This window comes from Alligator sinensis, unplaced genomic scaffold (genome assembly GCF_000455745.1).
Source record: "Alligator sinensis unplaced genomic scaffold, ASM45574v1 scaffold449_2, whole genome shotgun sequence".
Lineage (NCBI taxonomy): Eukaryota > Metazoa > Chordata > Crocodylia > Alligatoridae > Alligator > Alligator sinensis.
In genome coordinates this window covers 627,428-655,385 of record NW_005842831.1, presented here as the reverse complement: position 1 = coordinate 655,385, position 27,958 = coordinate 627,428, and the positions used below count along the sequence as shown (strand labels likewise).

Here is a 27,958-nt window from a genome sequence, read left to right as displayed (position 1 = left end):
GACCCTGCCCAGCGGCTTTGTTGTGCGGGGGGAGGCGGCGGATCCTGCCGTGCGTGTGGGAGGCGCGGAGCCGCCTGCAGGGACTGGGAAAACCTCCCGGCGCCGACCTCGTTTCCGAGGTCCGGAGTCCTGTGCGTGGGAGCAGGTGGATGATCCCTTGTTCTTGTCTGCGTAGATGGGGGACGAAGAGGGCGACGCGTAGCGAACGTGTCTGGTAGCTGGACCAAGTGGGTTGAGTTAAAGTCAGTGCAAAGAAGAGCTGCGCGTTCGGGAGTCCTTCAGCATTGCTGTGGCTGCGCGATCTCCAGGTAGGTCCCCGCAGCGGTGGGTGCCCTGTGGCAGAACAGCGCGGCAGCCTGATCCCGGCCCTGAGCAGGAACCTGGAAACCCTGCTTCTGAATTGCTGGCATTGCTACTGGCTTGCTGTGTGACCTTCGGCAAGTCACTTAAATTCATCCTGCCTCAGTCCCTCTGTCTATAAATTTCCTTGCCTTTTGGCAGCTAGTTGATGGCTGTGCTCTGCTTTGAGGCTGCAGAGCGCTGTGTCAGTGCCAAGGGTCAGACCCTGAACCCTGTTACTTGTCTGCTCTGGTGTCACATGCAGGGCTCAGAACCGGGGTCTGAGCTGGAGCTACGAGGGTTTCTAAGGCAGGTAGCTCATTCCTTTGAGCGCTGGTTCCCTCAGCCCTGTGGGAGTAAGCAGTGCTCAATTGCTTGTTCTTCAGAGCAAACATTAAAACTTCTGTCTGAAGAGGGTTCTGATGGAACAATCCATATTTTAACAGCAAGAGAATGGGCTTTTTAGTGGGGAAAGTACTGTTTTATAAAAGGGAAATTAAGTGGGGTTTCTTTCCTTTTTTTACTTGAATGTGGAAAGAGGAGGGTGAATGGGATGCAGAGTGTTTGACTAAGGCAGGGTGAAATTTGGCTTGGGCCCATTATTGCTGAGATTGAGACAGGTTTGGCTCAGGGCCATCCCTGCTTGTGGGGACTGCAGTTCCTCTGTGAAATGTCAAGTAGTTGAAGTAATCTTCACCCATCTGGGGTTTTGTTCCTTTCGGTTCATAACTTCTGTTTTCCCAGGCTCAAACGTGCCGCCTGGCTTGCACTGTTCTTCCCTGTTGGCATGACTCAGTGCCGACCTCAATTCGCTTTGCTGCAGGTTAGTGGAGGCAGAGTGCTCGCGATGCTGCAGTGCACAGAGCAAAGGGATCCTGTGATTCTGTTTTAGCTTCTCATCTGCTGCAAAGGCTGGCTTTCCCTCTTAGCAATGATACAATGGATGCCTTCATCTTCCCACACCCCTGAAACATTTTTGAGCAAGTAAAGACACAGATGCTAGAATATTGTGTGCTGCCCTCACCAGCCCATCCGGACTTCCTGGTGATGCCAAGGTTGGGCGTGGCTGAGTAATAGGATGAGGACAAATTAGCCACTGACTGAAGGTATGTCTGCCAAGTGACTCACAAATGTCGCAATGCCCTGGTAACGTTGGTGGACTTTACCACAGAATCCTCCTGCCATGGAACCCATGCAGCTCCTCCGGGCAAAGGAGTGTGAGGCTAAGGGAGGCTGCCCATCCCTTGTGAGCTGCCTGCCCTGCACCAGAGAGGGCCCCGTGTGCCACAAGGAGTGAGGATGAAGGAGGATCATTGTGCAAACCCTGCATCTCTCCCTTCCCTTGTGCCATGGCTGGGGAGCTTTTTCTCCAGTCACTAAGGTGATGTAGTGGCCAAAAAGCAGACCTGTGCCCTCAATGGTGTGGGTGAAATTCCTATCCTCTTGGTGCAGGCTTCCCAGCTCTAGTACAGGTATTTTAATTGCAGTTCGAAAGATCTGGGAGCCCTGTAGCTAACTTGTCTTGTCCAGGGGACATCCTTATCTACACTGAGCTTGGCTGAAACTATTCCATCCCATAATGGTTTGCTCCTGTAGTTAGAGGGGAAAGAGCTGGGAGGCAGGAGACCTCTGCTTTAGTTCCTGCTTCACTCAGCTGAATGGTTATTTGTCCATGCTCATTGCAGTTGGCCTGTCTTAGCAAACTGGGAAGCTGAGTCGAGATGTGGTGGGGGAGAGGGAGGTCCATCTTGAGATGCTGTGACCAAGACTTCTAACAGTCTTGAGCACTCATCAGACCTCGTATGAGATAGGGAGCGCATTTGGCACTCCTAAATACCAGGCCCAGGATGCCTTCCACTGGGCTCTCTGAATCAGTGGTCATTGTGCAGGGAGGGTGGTTGTCTTGACTCTTCCCGTGCCTCAGTTTTTCCAAGTGTACTCTGGAGGTAGTGGTCTTGGACAGAGCTGTTATCTTGGGGTCATTGATGTAATTAGGTGTCATCAGTAAGGTATCTCCCCAGCTCTATATCACTTACGTTGAGTGGGCAGGATAGGAGGAATGCGTCTCCCCTAATAGTAATACAAACTGTTATGTCTTCAAAGCATTGTGGATTGATGGATGCGGTATGGCCTGTCAAGAAATTGTATCTCATACAGATTACATTTCTTGAGACCCTAGGGAGTCATGGAAAATGCTGATCGCTTTACAATTAAGACTGGGCTTGAAATAATCTTTGGCTGAGATATCAGATGATTGACTATGTCCCCATAAGTAGATGGGGCTTAACATGGAGCTAAGCTTTAGCCTGGGCACAGGTTACTTGGAGAGAGCCAGGTTTCTGCAAGAATTGGAAGGGCTCATGAACTGCTGAGCTGAAATAAGGGAGGGCCTTAGCTTCAGCTCTCTGGAGTCTGAGGGGGCTTCTGAAAGACTGGTATAGAAAAAGTGTCCTAAAAAGAAGCCGGTCATTTCACTCCTGATTATATTGCATCTTGGAGGCCTGCCTGCTGGGCCTCTGCTACTGATATGCCTTTCCCATCCTTTCCCCATCCTTTTCACCCCCCTTAAACACTGTACCTCACTCCTCCTACCCCTTCCCTATCCTCTTGCACACCCCCAGCTTAGTTTAGTCTTCTTTGTACTATTGCAAATTCTGAACCATGCCCCTGAATTTGATGGAAATACATGAGTGTGGCGCTGAGGAGGGTTGGCCTGGAGTTCAGTGGCTTTTCAGAGAGCTGGGCTTCTGTTTGCCAGCCAGTCTGCTTGCTCACTCCCTGCTTAGAAGGACACTGCTGATATGGTGAAAACCTGGAACTAGCCTTCATGTCCTTGAGATCTGCTGTTAGCTTGTGGCTTTTTAGGCCTGTTTCCTTACGTTTACCTTGTCTCATTTGCAGTGTGACGCCCATGCAAAGGAGAGTACAGGTTGTACAGGGGAACAGTAAAAGAGATTCAGTAATTTTATTATACTGGTTGCTCACGGTCCAGTCACAAGTGGAACATTGTCATGTTAGGGGCTCTACTCAAGAACATGGCAAAAGCCAGACCTGCCAGAAGCATTAACCAGGCAAATAGAGATGCCAAGATGAAGTAGCTTTCCCAAAGACTAGCAAAAGAGCATGTGGCAGAGCCAGAAATGGAATGAAACTCAATTTAAGTGCTGTAAACATGAGACCTTCAACTCCACAACGTGAAGAGAGAGCTGCCTGAGCCTTTTGGATCTAGTAATCTGAGATATTACAGAAGAACAGAAAGGAAGGATTTTCTGTCCAAGGTTTAGAGATGACTGTGTTAATTTAAAGTTAGTATGTGATACAGTCTGGCTGTTTTCTGTCCTTCTACCTGCTGCCAGGCTAACATTTTGGAGTATTATTTTTGATTTGCCAAACTTATACATCAGCTTGGCACCTACCAGAGCTCCCAAGCAAACCAAACCTCTTGTTAGTATGACTTGCCCTGTTGCTACTTATTGCCTGGCCTTTGAGGGAGGCCCTGATATTAGGGTTCTCTATTGTACATAACTGACCCTGTCGAGCAGGGCTGGAGGGCCACTTCAGGAGTTCAGTGAGCTGTTGTGGGGGGAGGAAGGGGGTGCTGACTTGGAATGGTGGTGTGGGGGAGCAATGGAGAGGACTTGATCCTGTCCAGCCCTGGGCCCATCCACCCTGCACCTACCACCAGGGGTGTCGGATAGGGCAGATGGGGTCTCCATGGAGACTGGCCCGGGACCCATGCGGCAGGGCCAGACATAGGCATGGGTGAACTGGGTGCCTGCTTGGGGCCTAGACAGAAAGGGGGCCCATAAATGGTGAAAATAATGATTATTATTATAATTATCTCTGGCTAAGGGGGGACCAATATTGAAATTCACCTGAGGTCTCCAGGAGTCTAGGTACGGTACTGCCATGTGGGCAGGGCATGCTCAGCCGAGTGGAAGGGATGGGGCCATGGGTGGGCAAAGAGTGGGACGGGTGGGGCTGGGATTGTGGGGTGGTGACAGTGTGGGCCAGGGTGCAGGGCAGAGCCGCGATCCGTTCCCTGTGTGTCCCTGCTCACGGAGCTGGCACTGGTCCCATGGGTGGGGGCATGTGGGGAGTGGATCGTGGCTCTGCCTTGGGTCCCGGGCCTGCACTGTCGCCGCTTCATGATCCCAGCCCCACCTGCCTGTCCTGTTCCTGGACACCACTCCCCACCTGCCTACGGCCCCATCCCTTCCACCTGGCCAAGTGCTCCCTGCATGTGCGGGTCCCAGGCCGGTCTCCATGGAGACCCCATCTGCTCTATCCACCTCCCCTGATAGTGGGTGTGGGGTGGGCAGGCCGGAGTGCCTGGACAGTGGGGCTGGGTATGACGGTGGCGGAGACATTGGTGGTGGCAGCTGGGAATATTATGTAGAGCCAGAATGGTTTGAGCTGAGACCCAACGCCTGCACATACCCTGAGTATTTAAGCAGTTGAGGTCTGATTGTGCAGAAAAATTAATCTTTATGAGGCTCTGTAAGATCCAAGGTTGGCAGAAGACTGGGAAGCTGTTAACAAGCTGCACTGTCTAGTCTGTTATCTCTGGATGCTGTGTTTGGGCTCATAGGTCAGTGGGGCTCCGTAGACTGCACTCTATTTTTAGGTTTACTATCTCCTGTTTTGTGTTGAACTTGCACAGTGGTAGTATTTGTGTTTAGTCTCAAGTTGTAAAACAGAAGGCATGATTTAAAGGGGAAAACTTTGGTGAGGGAGTAAGACTTTTGAACCCATTTTCAGAAATTGGGAGTTTGGGACTTTCTGAAAATTAGGCTGTCTGGCTCAGTGTTAGCATCCAGAATCACTAATCTTTTCTGAAAATTGTGGCTATCGTATGTCCTATCAGTGTGGTGATGGTTGGTTGGGGTTTTTTTGGAAAATCCGAGTACTGGAATGAGTGGAGAAATGGTCTCTGATAGCCAACTGAAGGCAGCCCTTTCCCAGTGACGGAGACTTGGAGTTAATATTGAAGTGTGTCCTTCCCCATCCTACCTTGAAACCCGAGTTGCTACAGGTTACATTGAGAGTGCATTGTCTTACTGCAGCAGGGCTCTGTCTAGGTGTCTAGCATGCAGCTGTCTGGTGTAGTCCCATAGGTCAGAGCTAGTTCTCCCAGCAATATGGTTCTCATGCCGATCCAAGTGTTAGGGGAAAGGAATGCTGATAAATGAAACGGCTGCCATTTCCAGTTCCTGTTTCTATGGAAACAAGACATCAGAAGAGCACAAATGTAATAAGTGCTCTAAAATAATTGCCTGCTCTCAGAGCACATGGCCTTTTTCAGCTCCATCTATTGAGATAGCCACCAGAAGCAGCCAGCTCTTGATGACAGGATGCTGCACTGAGGGCATCAGTTGTGGGATGCTGTAGTTTCACTCGCACTGATCTGTCTCCCAGTTTCTCATTCTTGTGACAGCAGTGGCGCAAATCCAGCAGATGGCGAGCACTAGGAACAGGTAGTTAGTACATGAACTGCTGTATCCCGTGATCCTTTGAGTGTGGCAAATGGTGCAGCAGGAACTGACCCCTTCCAACACTGCTGCTGCCACTGAAGCTGGGTTGGTGTCATGAAAGGATGGGAAGTTGCTCGTGCAGGTGTGGCTCTTCTGACACAACTTATGCCCCTGTCTGCTAGATTTCAGGGGTGGTTGTTGGCTAAATGTTGAAATGGATATTTCTTCATGTAATAGCTACATTCTCTTGCATGGTAGAAGCTCTTGTTGTCTCTAGAAATGTGCATCAAATTCATCTCCATTCCACTGGTTGTAGAATTATCCCCAGGATGAATTTGGCCCCACATACTTGGTAGGCTTTCCCTTCAGCCCTATCCTACCACAAAGTCTGTGCACCTGCAGTGTTCATTGAGGTTATCTCTGTGATTGCATATAATTGCCTAGAATTCCTTGCAGAAGCAAGATTTGTTTTCTTCTCCTCTGGCTCTTTATTTACAGCTCTTGAGAAATCCAGCCTTATCTTGCAGTGCTTAACGCTGATCTCCAATAGAAGAGTGTTGTCTGGTTGGTAATGTGACCTGATGCTGGACTGAAACCACAAAGCAAGTGTGTTCACGCTATAAATTCCACAACATCCTTTGCACATTAAAGTTCATGCCCAAGGATCACCTCGTGACATAGGTTACTTTACTTACAGCCATTTCACAAGAACGAAACTTCTTGGACTGTTAAGGAAGATGGTGCAGGTAGTCTCCCTCTGAACTCATCTTCAGCTGATCAGACTTTTTTTTTTTAATTGACTAAAAGAATAGACGTGAAAGTTTCCAAACAGATATGCTTATATGTATTGACACAGACAAGGGCTGCCATATGAAGGTCCAGCATGTCCAGCCCTCATATGTGTTCAGATTTGCATTGGAGCTGTTCTCTAGCAAGAGTTTCCTCTGCCCTCTGTGTGTTCAATATTGAAAGGCTTATCTGTCCCGACTACACAAAGAATCTAGGAAAAATAAAAGAGAAAAAGAAACAGAAAAAAGGAAGTCCAGAAAAAGAGTCAGGAAAACTGGCACCAGATTAGAGAGCATAGGAATGGTCTGATGGTATCTAACTTCTGCTTGTGACCTGTTAGCAGCAGGGGTTCAGTGTCAGCTGTTTAGGGTGGGATTTCCCTCACGGGGTGGTGGGAGTTCAGAGCTTATCTTTTTTTTTTTTTTTAAAGACTGTTGAGAACTTGGCAGTCATCTGATTTCATGTAAACTTGGTGTTTAATACTGTTTCCCTATATACATAAGACTAGTACCATCAATGTTTGGAGTATGGGCAGCTCAAATCTGAGGGAGAGGTGGGATAAATGCCCCAGAGAGGTGATAGGACAAGAAGGAGGGTTCCTGCCAGGGGAGGAGATGCTCATTTTACAGTCTGGTCTGTTGCTTTTGTCTTAAACTCCTAAAGTCCACTTGTTTGTAGGGTTGTAGTCGGGAGATGAGTTTTCTGATTGCTTGCCTGAGGGCAGATAAGACCATAAATCTTGTTGTGTGGCAAGAAGGCCCAACTATCTTCCCCTGTCCATGCCCTGGCCCCGCCCCCCCGAGGCATCAGGCTGTGATCTCATTCTCTTTGGTTAATCAAAATACTGTTGCTCCTGCAGCTGTCTAAAAGTCATCTTTTACCTCTGCTTGTATTGGTTTGGATTATTGTGCCAAGATTTCCCATTTCTGTCTATTATTAGAGTGTCCAAGCCTCATTCTTGTGTTGAGTTTTGCCTTCACTTTTTATACAAGCTGAAATATCACGACAGATCTGCAGCAATGAGAGGCGAGACTATGCAGTTACCAGCTTCAAGTCAAAATTCCAGGTGTCAGCATCTAGTTATGGCTGATGTTCATCTGGTCTGAGATTAGGATGTGACCACATAAACTGGTTAGCTTAGTTCTGCTTCCCCTTGTTGTGGTGTCCTAATATGTCCTGATCTAATTTCTTTAGAGCTAACAGTCTCTCGTGATAAAATTGGAGGGTATCTACTCTGGAACCATTTATTTTATATCTGCACCAAATTCCACTGTGTCTTTTTCTTTGAGTCTGTGAGGAAGGCTGGGTTGTGTTAGTGCAGGGGTGGGTCCACATATGACTGGCGGGCCGAATCTGGCTCACAGAGGGATTGTGTTCAGCCCATGACAGGTCCTTTGATCCTGCCTAGTGCAGGTATTGGAGGCAGCCTGGGCTGTGGTGCATGCGGCCAGTCCTGCTGCACACAGGCATGCAGCGGGGCTGGGGTGACAGGGCAGCTGGACTCACTTCCTGGTGGGCCTGGTGGCGGCGGCTCCTTCCAGCTGCTGTCACTGAACCCAGCCCCACTGCCCAGGAACCCTAGCAAGTCTGCCCTGCACTCATCCCTGGGGGTAGGATCTTGCCGGGCAGATGGGTGGGATCTTGGGGCGATGATAGTGTAGGGCTGGGGCACAGGTTCCATGTGCAGGGGTGAGTGGGTAGCAGATCATGGCCTGGCCCCATGTTTTCACCACCCCAGCATCCCGGATCCAGCCAGAGATGCAGCTCCCCGCCCGTGGCCATGTGCCCTGTCCACATGAGTCCTGGGTGGTCTTCGTGGAGACCCTGGGATTGCGGGGCGGTGACAGTGTGGGGTGGGGACCTACGATCCCAGCCCCAGCCTCGCTCACCTGCCCATCCTGCTCCTGGATGCTGCTCCTCATATACCCGTGGCCCCATCCCAGCCAAATGTAGAGCAGAGCAGAGTCATGATCCACTGCCTGCACACCCTTGCAATGGGTGCCAGTTCTGTGGGCAGGGGCCTGCAGGGAGTGGATCGTGGCTCTGCCCTGGGCCCCGGCCTTGTGCTGTCACCACCCTGTGATCCTGGAGTCTCTGTGGAGACTGGCTGACACCTGCATGGGCAGGGTGCACAGCCAAGCAAATAGGATGGGGCCACTTGGGACCTTTGGTGAACTGTTGCGTGGGGGGAAGGTGCTGACCTGACTCTCAACAGCTCACTAAAACTTCCTATCTGATTGGCAGGCCCAAATAATGGTCCACCCCAAGTTAGTGCATGTTTATTGTACAAAATGCCATAGTGAGGAGGGCCGTCTCCACCAGGGCTGATGCTGGTGACCTAGTGACTAAATGCCTGATTCAGAAGGTATGGGCACTGTCACTAATGGATTTGGCAGTGTTTAAATGTAAATGTAGAGGCTCTGGCTTCTGCAAAGATGTTGCCTCTCCTGTTTCTGCCTTGCTTACTGCCTGCATAAAGAGGTTCAGCTGACTCTGGTTTTGTGTTGCCAAAATGGGCCAATTCTTTATTATTTCATAGATTTCGTAGACATTAGGGCTTGAAGGGATGTCGGAAGATCATTGAGTCCAGCCCCCCGCCCAAAGGGCAGGAAGTCAGCTGGGGTCATAGGATCCCAGCAAGATAAGCATTCGATTTACTCTTGAAGGTGTTCAATGTAGGCACTTGAACCACCTCTGATGGCAGGCTGTTCCAGACCTTGGGGGCTCGGACAATAAAGAAATTCTTCCTTATGTCCAGCCTGAAACGGTCTTGTAGTAGTTTATAACCGTTCGACCTTGTCATCCCTTGGGGCGCTCTGGTGAACAAACGTTCCCCCAGATACTGGTGGTCACCCCTGATAAACTTGTAGGTGGCCATCAGATCACCCCTGAGCCTGCGCTTTTCCAGGCTAAAGAGCCTCATAGATCTCATCCTGTCATCGTAAGGTCTATTTTCCTGACCTGATCATGTGCGTGGCTCCTCTCTGCACTCTCTCAAGCTTCTCCACATCCTTTTTGAATCGTGGGGCCCAAAACTGGATGCAGTAGTCCAGCTGTGGCCTCACCAAAGCCGAGTACAAGGGGAGAATGATGTCCCAGGATTTGCTTGAGAAGCATCTATGGATGCAAGCCAGCGTTTTGATTGCTTTACTAACCGCAGCATTGCACTGCAGGCTCACATTCATCTTGTGGTCAATGATGACCCCCAAGTCTTTCTTCCGTAGTGCTAACCAGTGTAGCACTGCCGAGCCTATAAGGATGCTTCAGGTTTTTCCTCCCAAGGTGGAGAACCTTGCATTTTACAGTGTTAAACACCATCAGGTTCTTGTCTGCCCATTTGCTGAGCCTGTCCAGGTTAGCCTGGATCACCCGCCTGTCTTCAGATGTGGATGCTTTGCCCCAAAGTTTGGTGTCATCGGCAAAGTTGGCCAGTCCACTTCTGACTCCAATGTCCACATCATTAATGAAGATGTTGAACAATATGGGTCCAAGGTCAGAGCCTTGGGGGACCCTGCTGGTCACAGGGCACCATGATGATTGACTTCCGTCAATTACTACCCTCTGGGTCCGACCACGGAGCCAATTTCCCAGCCAGCGGATCATGGTAGACCCAAGGCCACAATTGGCCAGTTTCGCCAAGAGATGATCGAAGGCTTTTTTGAAGTCAAGATATATGACATCAATCTCTTCTCCCTTGTCCAGGTGATAGGTCACCTGGTCATAGAAGGAAATGAGATTAGACAAGCAAGACCTACCTGCAACAAACCCGTGCTGGCTATCCCTCAGGATGTTGGCATCAGCCAGTCCATTAAGGATGGCCTCTTTAATAAACTTTTCTAAGATCTTCCCTGAGATGGAAGTCAGGCTGATGGGCCTACAGTTTGCTGGATCCACTTTCCTCCCTTTCTTGAAGATAGGCACTGCATTGGCCTTTTTCCAGTCTTCAGGCACGACACCAGAGCGCCAGGAGTTATTAAGTTTCTTCATGGAGGCAAAGCCCCACAATAGTGTAAATAGTGCTTAATGTTTAGTGACTCAAATTCTTGAGTGTGAGAACTCTGATGCTCCTTGCCCTGAGAGCATTCCTCTTTGAGCCAGTTTGTGTGCCTTTTAGCTTCCAGACCCAAAAATGAAGTCTGTGCAGACCCATGAGTGACCCACAGCATCTGCTTTAGTAAACCTACTCTCAACTCCAGTCACTGCCTTTTGAGTGTCTTGTAGTTTATGCTCTGCTACCATCCTTGCCAGCATCTGGGAGGACCTGTCTAATCCTCAGGCATCGCTCCCCATCATGTCCCATTCCTCTAATATACAATTAAAATCTCCAACCAGTATTAGGGGCAGTGCTTCTGGTAGGAGCGTTGTCAATTCCTCTAGGAGGGCACAGTTTCATGGCACTTTGTGAAGTTGCACATGGTTTGATAGCAGTTTTGATAGCAAGTTAGAGGCTGGTTTGAGGACACAGTGCCAACCCAAGCACTGAGGTGTAACCACTCTCCAGAGATACCTTGCTAGCCTACCTTCAAGTGCAAACATACCCAGGACTCCCAACTGCATGTCATAGGGAATGAGGTACATATGGATATAGTGCTGTGTCTACAGATGTGTGTTGTCTGGCATTTACTATTGGACCTGAGGGTAACTACTTGATCTATGTCTACCCTTTCTCATTGCATCCTCTCCTGGACCCTCTAGAGGCTTCCCAGTAGCCCTGTTTGAGAGATGCTTTTGCAATGCAATTAGTTCTGGCAGTAAACACTGTACTGAGCACAGTGCAGCACTACAGACAGCCTTGCACCATGTATCAGACATGGTGATTCATTAACTTAAAGTTTCTGTGCCCATCAATCTGTCTATTTTTTCTTTGATGCTTCAAATTCTCATTTTGAGGTTTAAGGTAAGGAATGATATTATGATAGTTTCATTTCTGGAAACCTATCTCTTTGATTAAGGGCATTTTTGTCTTGTGATGAGGAAAGTAATTATGCTTGGGTCAGTCTGTGGCAACTGATCAGGCTTATTGAAATCGATAAAAGGAAATAGCATGTTCTCGTGAGAGGTACAAGGAAAATACTGTAGCTCTGGCTAGACTATAAAAAAGGGCCTGCAGGATTTACATCTAGTCTTGTTGGTTAAATAAAGGCAGTTACATCTCTTGGTTCTAGGTGTAAGATGATCTTTACCTGCATAGGTTAACAAGGAAATGATACACTCTCTCCCTCTCTCCTTGCAGCTGCACCCTGCTTGGCTGCATGTGCTAGAACAGGGGTTGGCAATATTTATTGGCAAAGTGCCAAAAACACCTGCAACCTTGACTTGTAAGATGTTGGTGTACCAGGGGTGGACAATGGGGGAGCTGCGAGGGGCCTGATCCTTGTTGTGGCAGTGCAGACCTGGCTCGTTCTCTGCCATCCAAGCAAAATGCCTTCACGTGCCACACAGGCACCTGTGCCAGGGGCTGCTTACTCCAGTGCTAGAATGAATTTTTTGCTTTCAGGAACTGGTCATTGCTCTGAACAAAATACTGGGCTTGGGCTCTTGGTTTGGGTCCTGGGGGTAATTAGTTATTCTGCCTCAGGCCAAACTCATATTCTGAAGTAAGCATCTGGAGCCATGTTGTTTTAGTGACCTGCAGGAACCCCTTTACGCTGAACATTTTGCTGCCTTCAGAGCTTCCAGATATGGATGTGAGGGAAGGAACTGCCCTTTTCTTACTCCTGCCCCATGTTCTACCCTAGAACATGGAGGTAGTTGGAGATCTCTGTACAGCTTGTTCCCTTGATCTGCTGTTCAATTCTTCTCTCTTCCTGTTGCCTTTGCTACTTCTGTCCCTTTATAACAGTGAGGTGAGCACTTAGGAAGGCAGCTGCTTGAGCAAGTCAAAGTGACTGTACCAGAGGGAGGTTGAGGAGGTGGACATAAAAGTGCTTGTTGTTCCTGCCACTTGTAGCACTCCTAAGCTGTGTTTGCACAAGAATCCTCAGAATCATTTTTTGGGTAAATACGAAGTTCTTAGGGGGTATTGTGTCGAAATGTCATACCTGTTGCTTGAGAAATGCAGGTAGGGGGTGGGGAAGAGATGAAAAGGTCCTTTGTTTTGCCCTGGAGGTTTCAGTGGGGTCTGAGGCTTCAGGTGAAGGTGAAGAAGTGCCTAGGCAAACTAATTTAGAGAGGAGATTTCTGCCTTGCCCCAAGATGTGACACCAGTCCAGAGTAATGCAATAGGAGACCTGTTCCCCATGCCCCTATCTTGGAGTACAGTTCCTCAGGCTTTGTTGTGCCTGCAGCCGTTCTGGTTGCCTTGGGGTAACACTGCAGGGCTTCAAAACTGATGTTGTTCTGAAGAAAGGTTATTCTTTTTCCTAAAACCTCAGTGTCTGTGATACCCTATTCAACACATCCCAGTGCAGCACTTATCCTAAGAAAAGCCTCACAGGAAGCACGGAAGTTCACAACTGTGCAAGGTACATAGTAACAGTAGTCTGTTTCCTGCTTGACAGTAAATGGGACAGTGTTGTTATCCACAGCTGCCCACGCTCTGTTTTATAGGTTTAGGTGGTCTAGCTGATCACTGTAACTGGCAGTAGGAGCCAGCTTTCTAGCATATATGCAAATAATTGATTTAGTACTGTATTGTCTCTGAACTTTATTTTGAGCAAAGTCTCATTCTTGCTTTGGACCTTTGTACACTTGGGCAGTAGTAACCGGCAACACACTTATAAGATGGGAAACTCCCTTCTTGAGAGCACGGAGGCAGAAAGGGATCTTGGAGTCATCATTGACTCCAAGATGAACACGGGCCGACAATGCGAGGTCACAGTCGGCAGGGCAAACCGGACCTTATCGTGCATCCACAGGTGCATCTCAAGTAGGGCCAAGGAGGTGATCTTTCCCCTCTGTGTGACACTGGTCAGGCAACAGCTGGACTACTGTGTCCAGTTCTGGGCACCCCACTTCAAGAGGGATGTGGACAACATTGAGAGGGTCCAGAGGAGGGCCACCTGCATGATCCAGGGACAGCAGGGCAGACCCTACAGTGAGAGGCTACAGGACCTGAACCTGTTCCGCCTTTATGAGAGAAGACTGAGGGGGGACCTTGTGACCATCTATAAACTCACTAGGGGGGACCAGAAGGGTTTGGGGGAGACCTTGTTTCCCCTAGCGCCTCCCGGGATAACAAGGAATAACGGCCATAAGTTGCTGGAGAGTAGGTTTAGATTAGACATCCGAAGGAACTACTTCACAGTTATGGCGGCTAGGATCTGGAACCAACTTCCAAGGGAAGTGGTGCTGGCTCCTACCCTGGGGGTCTTTAAGAAGCGACTCGATGCCTACCTGGCTGGGGTCACTTGAGCCCAGTTTTCCTCCTGCCCAGGCAGGGGTCGGACTTGGAGATCTACAAGGTCCCTTCCAACCCTACTTCTATGATTCTACATCTAGTTTGTTTTCATGTCTTTTGGGGGGACCGTTATAACAAACACAAGTTCATTTTTTTTGCAAATACTCAGGATTACATGGCATTGAATGAGCTCTAAACATAATTAAAGAGCATCCTGATAAAGCTACCTGAAATCCAGTCAGTAGGTACAATCTTATACTTGTTTCCTTGCAGTGGCAATAAAGTTGACTGCTTCTGTATTATGGAAGAAAACATGAGATGTGTTTGTGTGTGAGAAATCTGAAGTTAGGGAAGGGTTGTTGCTGTTGTGACCTTGGTAATGCCAATATCTAATAAAGCCTGACCCCATTATAAAAGTAACTTAAAATAGACTGTACTCTGTTCAGCTTGACTTTGTCACAAACTGCATCATCTGAGAGCAAGATGATTGCACCCAGCTTCTTATTCAGCAACTCTTGGACTGCTGAGCTGAATGGCATGCATTAGTTTTCCTATAACTTATTTTCTTTCCCCCACTTTCTTTCCCCCTTGACTGGTAGTGTATTGTAACAGGGACAGTGATGTGGACAAATACTGCCTGCATTAGAGACCCTTTAGGATCAGGAAGCATGAAAAGGAAATTGAAGATTCGGAACCTGAAGAGCTCCAGTCCTGTTCCTAGGGAATGTGCTAGGTGATAAATGAGGCTAGGTCATTGTTTTGGTACCTTTGTTCTCCTAGGGCCAAATTCAGTGGTGGTGAAAGCAATCCCAACTTTCTAGGACTTCTTGGAGAGTTGGATTGGCTTCTGCCAGGGCTGGCTGTTTGCTTTGTTGGCTTCTACAGCTGGTTACCCAAGAGGGTTAGAGATTTCCCCTCCCAACACCCTAAGGAAATTGCCTAACACAGTGGTCATAGTAAGGGGGAAGACTGGGTTGAAGAGGGAAGGGGGAGAGAATCTTTCAAGATGAGCTAAAGGAATAAGAAACAATCCAGTAGCTCTGCCTTTTTTTCCCCACTGGCTTTACTTTGGATCTCTGCATCTCTGTACTTGGCCTTTTCTGTAATGGTTAAACAAAACTCCATTTAATGCAACACGCAGGTTGTGAAATCAAATGCTCAAAAGCCTTGACATTCCAGAAGTTAGATGCAAACTTGAAATCTAACCAGCTTCAAAATAGCAGGTGACAAGTATTCATGTGCTGCCTCATGCTGGTTTTTGTGGAATTATTACATTCCTGTGGTTTAAAAACTAGCTTTCTTCCTTACCCTGTTCCTGTGAGATGCACGCAAACGGGAAGTGGAGAAAACCGCTAGATAGGAGTAGCTAAATAAACAAACATTTTCTTTCGTTTGCAACTTGTAGGGCTTACTTGATATGGGGGGCGAAGCATTTGAACAGAAATAAGTGTGCTTTCAAGTTGCTGTTGTCTTATTTAAGGCTTTTTTCCCAATGGCGATTCATAGATATTAGGGCTGGAAGGGACCTTTGAAGATGGAGTCCATCCCCCTGCCCCAGGAGCAGGAAGTCAGCTGGGGTCACAGGATCCCAGCAAGATAAACCTCCAAATGACTCTTAAAGGAATCCAGATTCAGTCTAACTTGCACAGTGTTTTGCTCTTCTTAAGAAATGTAACCCTTCACCTGGCGTCAGCTGGATATTAACTTGTAGCAAAAGCATGTCCTGCACACCTAGGATTTATGGTAGTATTTTAAGTATGCACTTGCTGCTTTACACTGCTATGTAATATCTTGGTACTATGTAACGCCAGACTTAGAAAGGAGACCATTCTTTTAGTGTACCAGTCTGCTTACAGGTGCAATTTAGGTCACTTGGATGGTTTAGTACCTCCCAGCATTTGTCACATGTTAATAGGTACTGAGAGGTTAGGATCTGGATTTTAGGAACATATTTGCAGGGTTGGAACAGCTGTTGCTGGGCATGGCTAAGACTGTTCCTGGCCTTTGGCCTTCTGAGCTTATTCTTTTTTCCCCCCTTTATTCTTATTTTTATTATTTCTATGCTGGGGGTAGGGTAAGAATGTAGATGTCGTTCTAATTGGCGTCAATAGGAGGAGAGGTAACTTAATGCTTCTGAAAACTGGTGTTTTGTAACTGTTGCCTTTTGTGTTAGTTCCAGAAATCCATTTTTTTTAGTTCATTCTCCTAGCCCTCCCCAACCTACAATTACTGCCTTGTGATTTTTGCTACAAGGGAGATCCCGTTGAGGTGAGGCTGAAAAATCAGGCTTGTCATAAGGAGCTAACACTTTGAATGTCTACAGTGCACAGTAAAGTTCAATGCTGTTCCCTGCTGTGAGTCATTTAGAAGCTGTTTGTAAGTAGGAATTGAGAGGAAGAAAAATGTTTCTGATTATTTACCCTATGCACATAACACTCTTTAGTCTCACTATTTCCCTTTTACTTCCAGCTTTCTCTAGCTGTGTGAACAAGCCTCTAGAAGCATTTAAGGTCAGGATCAGGGCCATATATTGATTCAGCTACAAACTCATGAAGGCAGTGGTTAATTCTCTGCTATTCTCTCCATTATGGATGTGGTTCATTTGGTGATACAGCTCAATGAAACTTTCTGCTCTGAACATGTTCTGCTTACTGCCTGTTGATGCCAGGCCCCTGTCCTTGTAATTGCATTGGCACAGGCAGGATCTCAGGTACCTTCATTTGGGCTCTTTGTGCAGCAACCAGATAAAAAATGTTGGCTGTTTTGAGCTTGTTTTGAGTGGAAGGGGGTAAGATGATGCAGAGGGGGAATTATAATAACTTCATAATAGTGGTGGAGGGAATGTGTACACTTGTCCTCTTGTTACCTGAAGACGGTTAAAAAGAATCCTTACCCCACTTAGGTTTCAGTTTGCCTTTAGGCAGTGCAGAAGTTGACTGCTGTGGAAAGCTGTACATATGTGTGGAAACTGGAGATTAGAATGGAAACTGTTAGCTATTGTATAGCAGTCTGCCAGTAACAACTTGTATAACTTCTCTAGGTCTTCAAGCTTTCAAAGCACTGCTGGATGCTCAAGGGCAACCAGCACGGTTTCATTAGGGGCACGTCATATCAGACCAACCTGATTGCCTTTTACGATCAGGTCACAAAAGCATTGGATGCAGGTGTCGCCGTGGATGTAGTCTTTCTGGACTTCAGCAAGGTCTTTGACATTGTCTCCCACCCCATCCTCATTAAAAAACTAGGCGACTGTGGCATTGATGCCTACACAGTCAGATGGATTGCTAATTGGCTGAAGGGTCGTACTCAGAGGGTGGTGGTGGACGGGTCATAGTCGACCTGGGGGGAAGTGGGCAGCGGAGTCCCCCAGGGCTCGGTCCTTGAGCCCGCACTGTTCAATTTCTTTATCAGCAATTTGGACAATGGGGTGAAAAGCAACCTGTTCAAATTGCTGATGATACCAAAATTTGGGGTGAGGTGGGTGCGTTAGTAGGGAGGGAAAGACTGCAGAAAGACCTAGATAAGTTGCAGGGGTGGGCTAACAAAAACAGGATGCGTTTCAATACTGACAAGTGCAGGGTGCTGCACTTGGGCAGTAGTAACCAGCAGCACACTTATAAGATGGGAAACTCCCTTCTTGAGAGCACGAAGGCAGAAAGGGATCTTGGAGTCATCACTGACTCCAAGGTGAACATTGGCCTACCATGCGAGGTCACGGTCGGCAGGGCAAACCGGACCTTATCGTGCATCCACAGGTGCATCTCAAGTAGGGCCAAGGAGGTGATCCTCCGCCTCTACGCGACACTGGTCAGGCCACAGCTGGAGTACTGTGTCCAGTTCTGGGTGCCCCACTTCAAGAGGGATGTGGACAGCATTGAGAGGGTCCAGAGGAGGGCCACCCACATGATCCAGGGACAGCAGGGCATACCCTACAATGAGAGGCTACGGGACCTGAACCTGTTCAGCCTTCACAAGAGAAGGCTGAGGGGGGACCTTGTGACCATCTATAAACTCACTAGGGGGGACCAGAAGGGTTTGGGGGAGACCTTGTTTCCCCTAGCGCCCCCTGGGATAACAAGGAATAACGGCCACAAGTTGTTGGAGAGTAGGTTTAGATTAGACATTCGTAAGAACTACTTCACAGTTAGGGCGACTAGGATCTGGAACCAACTTCCAAGGGAAGTGGTGCTGGCTCCTACCCTGGGGGTCTTTATGAAGCAGCTTGATGCCTACCTGACTGGGGTCAGTTGAGCCCAGTTTTCCTCCTGCCCAGGCAGGGGGTCGGACTTGAAGATCTACAAGGTCCCTTCCAACCCTACTTCTATGATTCTATGCTGACTTGTAATGCATCTGGCTCTGCTCCTAACCTCTGTTTTTCCTTGCATCCCATCCAAGCTTATTAATGTTGTGGCTCAGCCGCCTCAGACATTACCTGGATGTGGGGAACAGCCTCCTGTCTCTGTGAATCAGTTCTCCAAGCACCTTCTCTCTTCTCCTTCATGTCAGTGCTTGAAACAAGTACAGCTTATTTTGAAAAGTTTAGAGCAGTAGTTCTTAACCTTGTTGGGCTTAAGATACCGCTTGGAAAATGTCAGCTCTTAGTTTTCACTAGAGCAATTCTTCTGTTGCAGAGAACTCAGAAAGACCATAACAGGTCAATGTTTTTGATGCTATGGATTTGTATTTGAAATCTCTGCATTTATTTTGTGAATTGTGTGTAGAGGTTTGCACATCTCAGGGTGATAATATTGTGTGGCACCCTTAAAAGGATCTTGTGACACCTTGGTTAAGAATAATTTCAAAATGCACATCTGTCCACCCCTCTAGCGCTGATAGCCTGGTCTATATTACGGCTTTAGATTCACTGCTGTACTTCTGGATTTTTCTCTGCAGAGTCCTGGAAAGTAGTAACTCTCTCCTTCTGCTTGAAGAATGGTTGTGTTCAGGCAGTTTGGGCTCCTTCTCTGGAAGAACTACGTTTTGCAGGTATGTTATATGGTGGATTTTCTATCAGGAGAGCAGAATAAATGGTGATGCAGTAGAAGGTGTGCAGTGCTATTCAGATCAAGTTATTTCAAGACCCATGTGTCTTCAGGAAACCTTTCTCTACAAGACGATGGCCTGCCCCTTAAAAAATGCATCTAGATCCTAGAGGGAGTGGTGCTTTCTTTATTCTCCCCTCCCCACATCATCTTTATCAATCCCTGTCACTTTCAAGATAGAGCCCATTGGATTGCCCACTTCTTAGGGTGGGGAAACAATCTAGATGTGATCTGGCCATTGAAGGGTAAGCAGAGCAGTCTGCTCTCATGCTGGCCCTTTCCATTTATCCCAGTGATGTTTTGGATTTTACACTTGTTTCCTGCCACGAAAGCACTGACCAGTGGGCTGCTCTTTCCACTAGAAATAATTGTGAGGGAGGGAAAAGCACTGGCATTCACTCTGCGACTGCACCCTCTCCCCTGCCTCTTGTGCCTTCTTGAGACTGGGGTGATCCCAATTTAGGAAATCATGGGGAGCAGTGGTTGCTTTGGTCCTCCCATTCCCAGGAGGGGCTGGAGCAGTAGGGCAAAATCCCTGCCTGCCCCTTGCACCAGGGACTCTAGTGTGAGGAGTGGGCAGGGGGCTTGCAGCACTGCTCCTTTTGCCCATGGCAAAGCCCCCTGCCTGCTTCTCACACTGGAATCTCATTGGTCTTGCAGTTAAAACCAACACTTTACAGATCGGCACTAGGTTGCAAACACACACTTATCCTGATTGCTCTCTGCCAGTCCCATCACAGTGTGGTGGGGCTGGTTCCAGCATCTTGAATAAGGGGGCTAAGTAAAAGCAAATTTAGAATCCCCATCTCTTGTGTTCCCTCATTGCTGGAGTAAAAGAACCAATTTTAGGGGTAGAAAATAAGTCTGGGTGTGCAGTCTTGTATAGTGAGACTCCTGTTGAATGTGAGACACTGAGCTTATTTTTGGACAAGGTTCAAGAGGCAATAAGAGGGTTAATACAGTAGGCTGCCTTTTGGTGACCTCAATATTGTTACAGACCCTCCCCCTACCCCCAGCTTTCTTAGAGTGATGCATCTTGCAATGCTCCTCTCTCTCTGCCCTAGCCTCACAGAGCCAGTTCATCCTTGGTGTAAACCCATTCTGCTCTATGGAGTTACACCTGGGTTAAGTTTGAGCCACAGTTTGTCAAATGGTTATCGATTTCCAAAGCCCAGAAGGCCCTTTGCTCTGCAGGAAATAAGGCAAATAGCTGCATTTAACAGCTAAGTGAGCCAGCCACCACTGATCAGACCTGACCACATCCAGAAGGAAGGGCTTCAGTCAAAAGTCAGGCAGCCTTTATTTACCAAGGGGGAATCAGGAACCAAAAGTTAGCTGTATACATTGTCATCTATGGGATGCCAAGGACAGCAGAAGATATTGTTTTGCAGAGAGCTTTTTTATCCTGAGTTTAGATTGGAATGCTTAGTTCAGATTTTCTGTTCCCAACCAACTGCTGGGGGCATGCCCAAATCCAGCTCAGTTTTTTCCCTTTCTAATAATAAAGCTTTAGAAGAAATAAGCAAGACCTTGTGTTTTGAGGCTCTGGACTAGGACTCAGGTACTGAGTTCACATCTGAGTCTGCCATAGACTTTTTATGTGGTCATAAGCAGGTCACTTAATTTGTTTGTCCATCTGAAAATTACCCATGTCATGGGGAAGGATTGGAAGGGATGCATTGTGAAGAGAGCAGGAAGTAGCAGATCTACCCATAAGAGAGCCAGCCATTGCTGCCCTATTGAGTTTACTTGTTTGTTGAAAACTGAAGGTGTTGTAAGAGGAAGAAAAAACTAAAACTGTTAAGAATTTCAGCCAGGGAAGTACAAGGCACACCCAGGGAGAGGGAGCACAGTTCATGGTTCAACTCCTGAGCATTAATCCTTTTAAACAGACATTGTGCAATAGTTTAGTATGAACTTTACCACCACAGAGATGTTAGTCCTTCTGGCTCAAGCTTGCAAACCCTCCTGAACAGGAATAGTCACTTTAGGAATACAGGAACTGCTTGCCAGTGCCAGAGATAATTTAACAGCTTGGTGACTTAGGGGTGGGTTTGGGCCACCCAAATGTCTCACACCTTCCATCCTGCAGTTTCCAACCATTTTAAAAGCCATTTGGGCCCCATTTTGCCCCAGGGAGGAGGTAGAATGCACAGCTCTTGTATAGCACTTTCCTGCTCTGTATCTTGAAACACAGGGCAAAGGAGGTCAGTGTTGTTATCCTGTTTTAAAAACACCACTCAGGTCACTGGGAGACTTAGGAACAGAAACCTGTTCTCAAGCATTTGAGGTTGTTGCTTATTGCTGTTGGGGAATATTTTGTGTGCTGGAGGTGTGGGATGCACTGGAGCAGAGCCTTACTGGAAGGCATACAGCTGTGGAGTTGGCAGGGCTAAGAGTAGAACCTCTACAGTCCTAGTTCTTGGGCCTGCTGTACCCACTGCCCATACCCAAGCCTTGGCTGGCAGGATGAAGTATCACTTTGCTGTATCCCATCTCACCCCCTTTGGATACCTTACATGCTGCTGTTCTCACTCCCTCAGTGGCCTCCTCTTGTCCCATTCTGAAATGTCTTTACTGGCTCCTATTCTCCTTCAGGGTTGAGGCTTGCACAACAGTTGCCTGTTCATCCCCACTCCATACTACACTGCACTTCTTAGTTTCTTTACTAAGTTTGCAACTTCCTCTGTCCTGCAGAACATGTTGCTTCTTAGATTTAGATATGTCTTGGTTAGAGGCATCATCCACAGTCCACTGAAGTCAGCGGGAAGATTCTGCTCGCATTGAGGGCTCAGCCAGTGCATGTTGATGGGAGGCAGAGGGAGGAGTGCAGTTGAATGGACTGGATGTGGGAGTGGGGCCCAGCATAGTTCAAATCCAGTCCTGCCTCTGAGTTGCCCAATGAACTGGCAAGGTGGAAGGCTCACAGTAAGGAAGCAGCCAGGCAGGATGTGGCTATTTCAAATGGAAGATTTCACAGAATATATGGGAAAACGCCAGGAAAAAACAGATGCTTATTTCCAAGATTAACACCTTCATGACCCCTAGAAACCCAAGCGGGACATAGCAAGGGCAGAGTATTCAGGCATGGCAGTGGTGTTTTCCCCATATGTTCTGTGAAATCTTCCATTTGAAACAGCCACATCCTGCCTGGCTGCTTCCTTACTGTGAGCCTTCCACCTTTTAAACTCTGGGGGCCTGACTTTATGTAATGTTCCTAGGGTCTTCCAGGCCAGTCCTGTCTTGTTGTCTTCTGTTCCCCAGATGAACAGTACTGTCTGCAGACCAGTAGTTAGCTGTCCAGTTTGGGACAAGTGTATGACCTTTCAGTTGAATTTTAAGCTCTATTTCCAGGCATTATTTGTTGATATAAATCTAACAACAACAGTTCTCTCAAAGCAGGACCCTCCATGAAACCCGTCTGTTGCATCCTCTGTGCTCTGGCCTGGGAGACCTCCCTCCAGGTCCTCCACCAAGTGGTGGCCATCTCCTTGCCTGAGCCGCCAGTCTTCTGGCAGCCCTCTTCCCCCTGCCCCTTACCTCCAGGCTTCAGCAAGAGGGGTCCGCACAGCATTCTGCTTCTGAGACCCCTTAATCTGGTGCCACACCGAGCACTCCCTTCCAACATAGCTCTTATTTTGGGGGTGAGCTGCCGCTGCTTCATTACCCAGGTCCTCCATTTTCACAGATATGTTGGTTAGCTCCCTGCAGAAACTTCCCATCCCCTATCAGCTTCCTATTTCCACCTCTCATTTGAGTCTGGGCCTTCATACCATTTAGCTGACTTCTGCCTGGTCCCACCTGGAAGCAGTTAGCTAGTCACAGGTGAACTGGGCCCGTACCCTCTTAAAGGGGCCAGTCTACCCTGTGACATGGTGCTTGAGTTTTCAGTGTTGGCTAACTTGATGGAGTTGGTGCATGGAAAGTCCAGACCAGCACAAGCCTCTATTCCAAGGAGTTGTTTTAACTGCGAACCCACCGACTTTTGTGCCTTGGAATGGGGAGTGTCCAGACTAGCATGTTCACTGTATTAACTAGCCTAAGGTGTTTGTCATATCCATTCACTCAAGGGTGGACAAACCTCTGAAGCAGGCCCTCTCTTCTTGGGCAAATGTTACACTGCAATGCTAGACAACAGTGCTTCATGGAGACTTTGGGTATCTTGAGCTAAATGAATTAAGCCAGCCCACATTCCCTGTATTGTTACTGCATAAAGGGAAATGAGAGATGGTAGGCAGGTGGAGTACTCTGTTGCTACGCTCTAGCCCTGTAGCCAGGCATGCTCAGTGGCAGCTGGGTTCTGGCTATTTTTGGTGCCTGGCTGTAATCTGCAGCACATCCCCCTGGCACTAGAGACCTGTCGGATCTCATCAGTTAATCGGGCTCAGTGCTCCTGACAAGTGGCCTCCAGGGAACTGCTGAGGTGCTGCCCAAAGTGGCTGTAGCGATTTTTAGTCGGAGGCACTCCTCTTCCTTGAGTGGTTCCTCACCAAATCCCCTGGAATGCATTAGAAGTCTCTGTGCTTCTGGCTGTGTCGTCTTTCAGATGACTTAGCTTTGGGCAAACACCAAAGATCCCGCATCACCTTCTCTGCTAGAGGAAAGAAATTAATTTGACTTGACTTTAACTTTATCTCCACCTCTTCTTGTTCCATTCTGCCTTTCTTCATTTAGTTGTGATACCCAGTAGTCTGGGGCTGAGAGGGAAGGATATTTTCTGTGCTGTTAAACAGCTGTTCTGCTTCACCCCAGGGCTGGTGACTGATTCTAGATACCCCCCGCTCCCATCCTCACAGGAGCATTGAGGTTTAATATTGTGCATTGAGAGAATGCCAAGGGTTGTTTTGTGGGGAGGGGAAAATGATCTAAGAAGGGACTTATTCCCTGGTTGGTGCTTGTTTGCAATTATCCTGGCCTTTAAGAAGGTTTATTTATACATGCGAGGAGATAGAATAATCCACACAAATAGCTTCTTTCCTTGTAGTGGAGATTGCTGGTCCTGACCAGGTGAGGTAGTATAGTCAGGGTGGAGATTAGAGCAACTACATGTCATGAGTTGATAAATCCTGAAATGCAGGAGCATTTGTGGAAACCTTGCTCGCTGACATAGGGCACGTCTACATGAGATGTTTACCGTGGAGTTGATTAATTAGCTCCGCAGTAAATGTCTCAGCGTCTACGTGTGCAGGGCTATTAGGCTGGAGCGAGATAATAAACTTTGTAACAGGGATACAAGTACTATCCTGCCGCAGAGGTTTGTTTGTTTTATTTACTCTGCAGTAGCGCACATGTAGATGCTGACCTGGCTGGCTGGGGCACAAGGATGCTTCTGTGCATGGGCTGCCTGCTGGCTCGCCCCACACTGAGCACCCTCATGCCTCAGGCAGCCCTTCCACAGCACATTGAGCTGGAGCTGGATCGGAGCAGCCTCAGGCTGGCAAGCTGACCCCCTGTGCCCCCTACCAGCTGGGGCTGCTTTGACCTGACTTAAGAGGCTGTGGTCCCATGCATACGTGTAAACAATGTGCCTGGGAGCAATAAACTCTTGTGTGATAAGTGTCAGAGTTTATTGTGTTGCATTACTACATACATGTGGACACATCCACTGTTTAGGTTGCAATGGTTGCCTGAGTTAAGTCCCTACCTTTATGTTGGTTGTTCTTTTGATACTTCTTGCCATAAAACCAGCTGTTATAACCTCCTGTGAAGCTCCGCCTGACACCTTTCTCTGTTTGTACAGCACCTTGTGTGATGAGGGCTTGACTTGACAGGGACCTCCACCTGTAATACAGCTGCCTTCAGCTAAACACTGATGTAGCACTTTTTCACAGAACTTTCTATATGGCCTGTGCATTGCACAGGAAGTGCATTGCAAAGCACAGGCCATAGTGAATTACAGCTTCCTCCTTACTGCCAAACTGATCCACTTCCAGCCATTTTAAACTTTTTTTTTAACCTGTTCTTCCTTCAGAAGCGACAGATCCTGGTGACACTCATAGAAATTTGCTTGCCATTGCTGTTTGCTGCAATCCTGATAGCACTTCGTCACCGTGTGCATTCAGTCAGCCACCCCAATGCCACCATCTACCCCAGGCAGTCGGTGCAGGAGCTGCCATGGTTTTTTCGCCATCGGCAGCCAAGCAACCCATGGGAGCTGGCCTACGTCCCCAACAGCACGGCTGTGAAGAGCATTGCCGAGGCGGTGGAAAAGGCTTTGCATGTCAATATCAAAGGTTAGCACTGACTGGGAGTTGCAGAGGTGGGAGGAGGTCTCTTAAACATTCATGGTGTGCATGTGAGCAACATGCCTGTAAGCATGTTATGTATAGCTCTGACTGAGCAAATTTGTAGGCCCATACTTAAAGTTTTGTTAATTAAGTGCTTTGCTGAGCTGGGGCCTATAGGCAGGATGTTTTAACTGTGTGGGTAACTGGCAGGGAGTGATGGAGACTTCCCTACGTTACCTGGGGTCTAGAGTTCAGAACCTCTTCTATGTTGGTAGTGACTTCCTTGTAAGGGATGAACCTTTGGCTATTAAAGTTAAAGGAGCCCATTCAAAAATTGGACTTCTGTTTTGCAAGTGATGCCTGAGGCTTTCATAGCAGAACAAGGGGTTAAAAAATAATGCTCCCCTTTATAAATTTTTTTGCACTTGCTAGCACTTTGCATCTGGTTGGTTTCACTGTTTTCTCCTGTATATCTAGTAGAGTTGGTCAAAAGTTCCTGACAAAACAGGTTTCCATGAGAAGATGCTGATTCCATGAACTTGGAATGTTTTAAATGAGAAGTTTCTGTAAAGTTTCCTAAGGATGAAACACTTCATTTCAATTTCTGTTCATATTACATTTTATAATCCAGAAATCAAAATAGTGGCTGCTACATGTCAACCTCATGACATTGCTTAGTTTTGATTATAGCTATTTTGACTTTCCTGACTGAAAAGATTTTGGAGGTCACATTTATGCCGTAAACTTCATAATTTCACTTTTTTGTTCCAATCTGGAATTGAGGACAAATGTCAGGATTTCCTGTGGAATGGAAATTTTACCTTCTCCCAAGCTCTAATAAGCGGTTTCCTATGTAATTTTTGTGGGTCTCTTATCCAGCAGGAGGGTTGGGTGTGTGCTTCGAAAATAGGGAAATGTCAGAGCAACCCATACTGTGCCTCAGGGAGGATCAGGGCTGGGACAGGAGGGGCTGAGTTGATGCAACTGTTTGCAGGGAGTTGAATGGGGCTTGCTTGAGCCCAGTCTGTCCTTGAGTTCAGTTTGGTATTGAAAAACCAGAGTCTGTCACTATTGTGTGGGGTTAGCTCTCCTCTCTTGGACAAAAAAAAAGCAACACAGCCCCTTTGGTATCTAGAGCTGACAGTGCTTGGTTTGGGTGGTAACATTATCAGGCTGGCAGTCCCTGGCACCTTGTCTTTGGGTAGAAATCTGATCTGGATATTCCCTGATGAAGGCAAAAATCTGGTGAAATGGGCTTGCCAGCTACTGCTGCAAGCTACTCACCCATGCACCAAGGAGCCCTTCAGAACTGAAGTCCAAGACCTCCACGCTCTCAGACATCTTGAGGCTTCCCCTCGTGGCAGTGTGTTTCACTCCCTTGCATGGGCAACTTATTCTGTGGACTTTCTTCTTTTGCAGCTCACGGCTTTTCCTCAGAGAGGGAGTTTGAGGACTATGTAAAGTTCAATAACCGCTCAGGCAGTGTGCTGGCTGCTATTGTTTTCAAGCACCACTTCAATCAGAGCAAGGACCCTTTGCCACTCCAGGTAAGTGAGCCTGTAGAGAATGCAGTAAGGAGTTGGCATCCCCAGGAGATGTATAGTGGCCCCCAAGCCAAGCCACAGTAACACAAGGAAGACTGTCCCTATTGCGATGTTACCATGTCAGTGATGGTGTGATGTCAGCTCCAGATACCGTGATTACAAAGAGGGGCATAAAAGCACCCTGACATACACATGAGAAACAGCTTCTCTGCTGGACAGTGCCAATAACCTTAAATGGGGAGACAGTGATGACTGGCATTTCTCCTGCCCAACCCATAAAGAGCAATATCTGTAGTGATGCTCTTGGGTGGGGCTTTACTATGTATGAAGAATGTGGGGACAGGATATTTTAATTTGGTCCCTTGTGGTCCTTCATGGTGTTAGCCAGTGCACCATGTGATTCTCCTGTCTAACTGATGTTGTCTTTCATGGTGTGATTCTCTGTTCAGTCATAGAATCATAGCAAATTAGAGTTGGAAGGAACCTCAGGAGGTCATCTAGTCCAACCCCCTGCTCAAAGCAGGATCATCTCCAACTAGATCATTCCCACCAAAGTTTGTTTAGCCAGGTCTTAAAAAACGTCAAGGATGGAGATTCCACCGCTCGCTAGGTAACCTGTGCCAGTGTTTTACTATCTTAGTGAGAAAGTTCTCCCTAATATCTAACCTAAACTTCCCTTGCTGCAACTTGAGACCATGGCTCCTTGTTCTGCCATCTGCCATCACTGAGAACAGTCTAGCTCCATCCTCTTTGGAACCACCCTTGAAATATTTGAAGGCTGCTATTAAATCCCCTCTGTCTCCTCTTCTCTAGACACAATAAGCCCAATTCCCTCAGCCTCTCCTCAGAAGTCATGCCACCTAGCCTCCTCACCATTTGTTGCCTTACTCTGGACTGCCATCAACTTGTCCACATCTTTTCTGTAGTGGGGGACCCAAAACTGAACACAGTACTCCAGAAGTGGCCTCACCAGTAATGAATAGAGGGGAAATAATCACTTCCCTTGACCTACTGGCAACACACTTACCAATGCAGCCCAGTATGCCTTTAGTCTTCTTGGCAACAAGGGCACACTCCTGGTTCATATTCAACTTATTGTCCACTGTAACTCCCAGGTCCTTTTCTGCAGAGCTGCTGTCCAGCCAGTCAGTCTCCAGCCTGTACCGGTGCATGAGATTTTTCTGTCCTAAGTACAGGACTTTGC

At 47.6% G+C, this 27,958-nt stretch overlaps 1 protein-coding gene across 3 annotated transcripts in view; it reads left to right on the top strand.

Annotated features, from left to right (window-relative positions):
• Positions 1-12: 12 nt before the first annotated feature.
• The window catches only part of ABCA3 (ATP binding cassette subfamily A member 3), a 74,876-nt gene continuing 46,930 nt past the window's right edge, over positions 13-27,958 (top strand). For 2 of the 3 annotated variants that reach the window (XM_025191554.1, XM_025191553.1), the window contains exon 1: positions 14-308. Coding sequence is in view for 1 of the 3 variants with exons in the window: in XM_014525562.2 (XP_014381048.1) it covers positions 18,874-18,927; positions 24,955-25,216; positions 26,630-26,757 (444 nt within the window). In the remaining 2 variants the exon portion in view is untranslated. Of the gene's footprint in view, positions 309-18,834; positions 18,928-24,954; positions 25,217-26,629; positions 26,758-27,958 lie in introns of all 3 variants that reach the window. The other variant, XM_014525562.2, reaches the window with a different exon arrangement.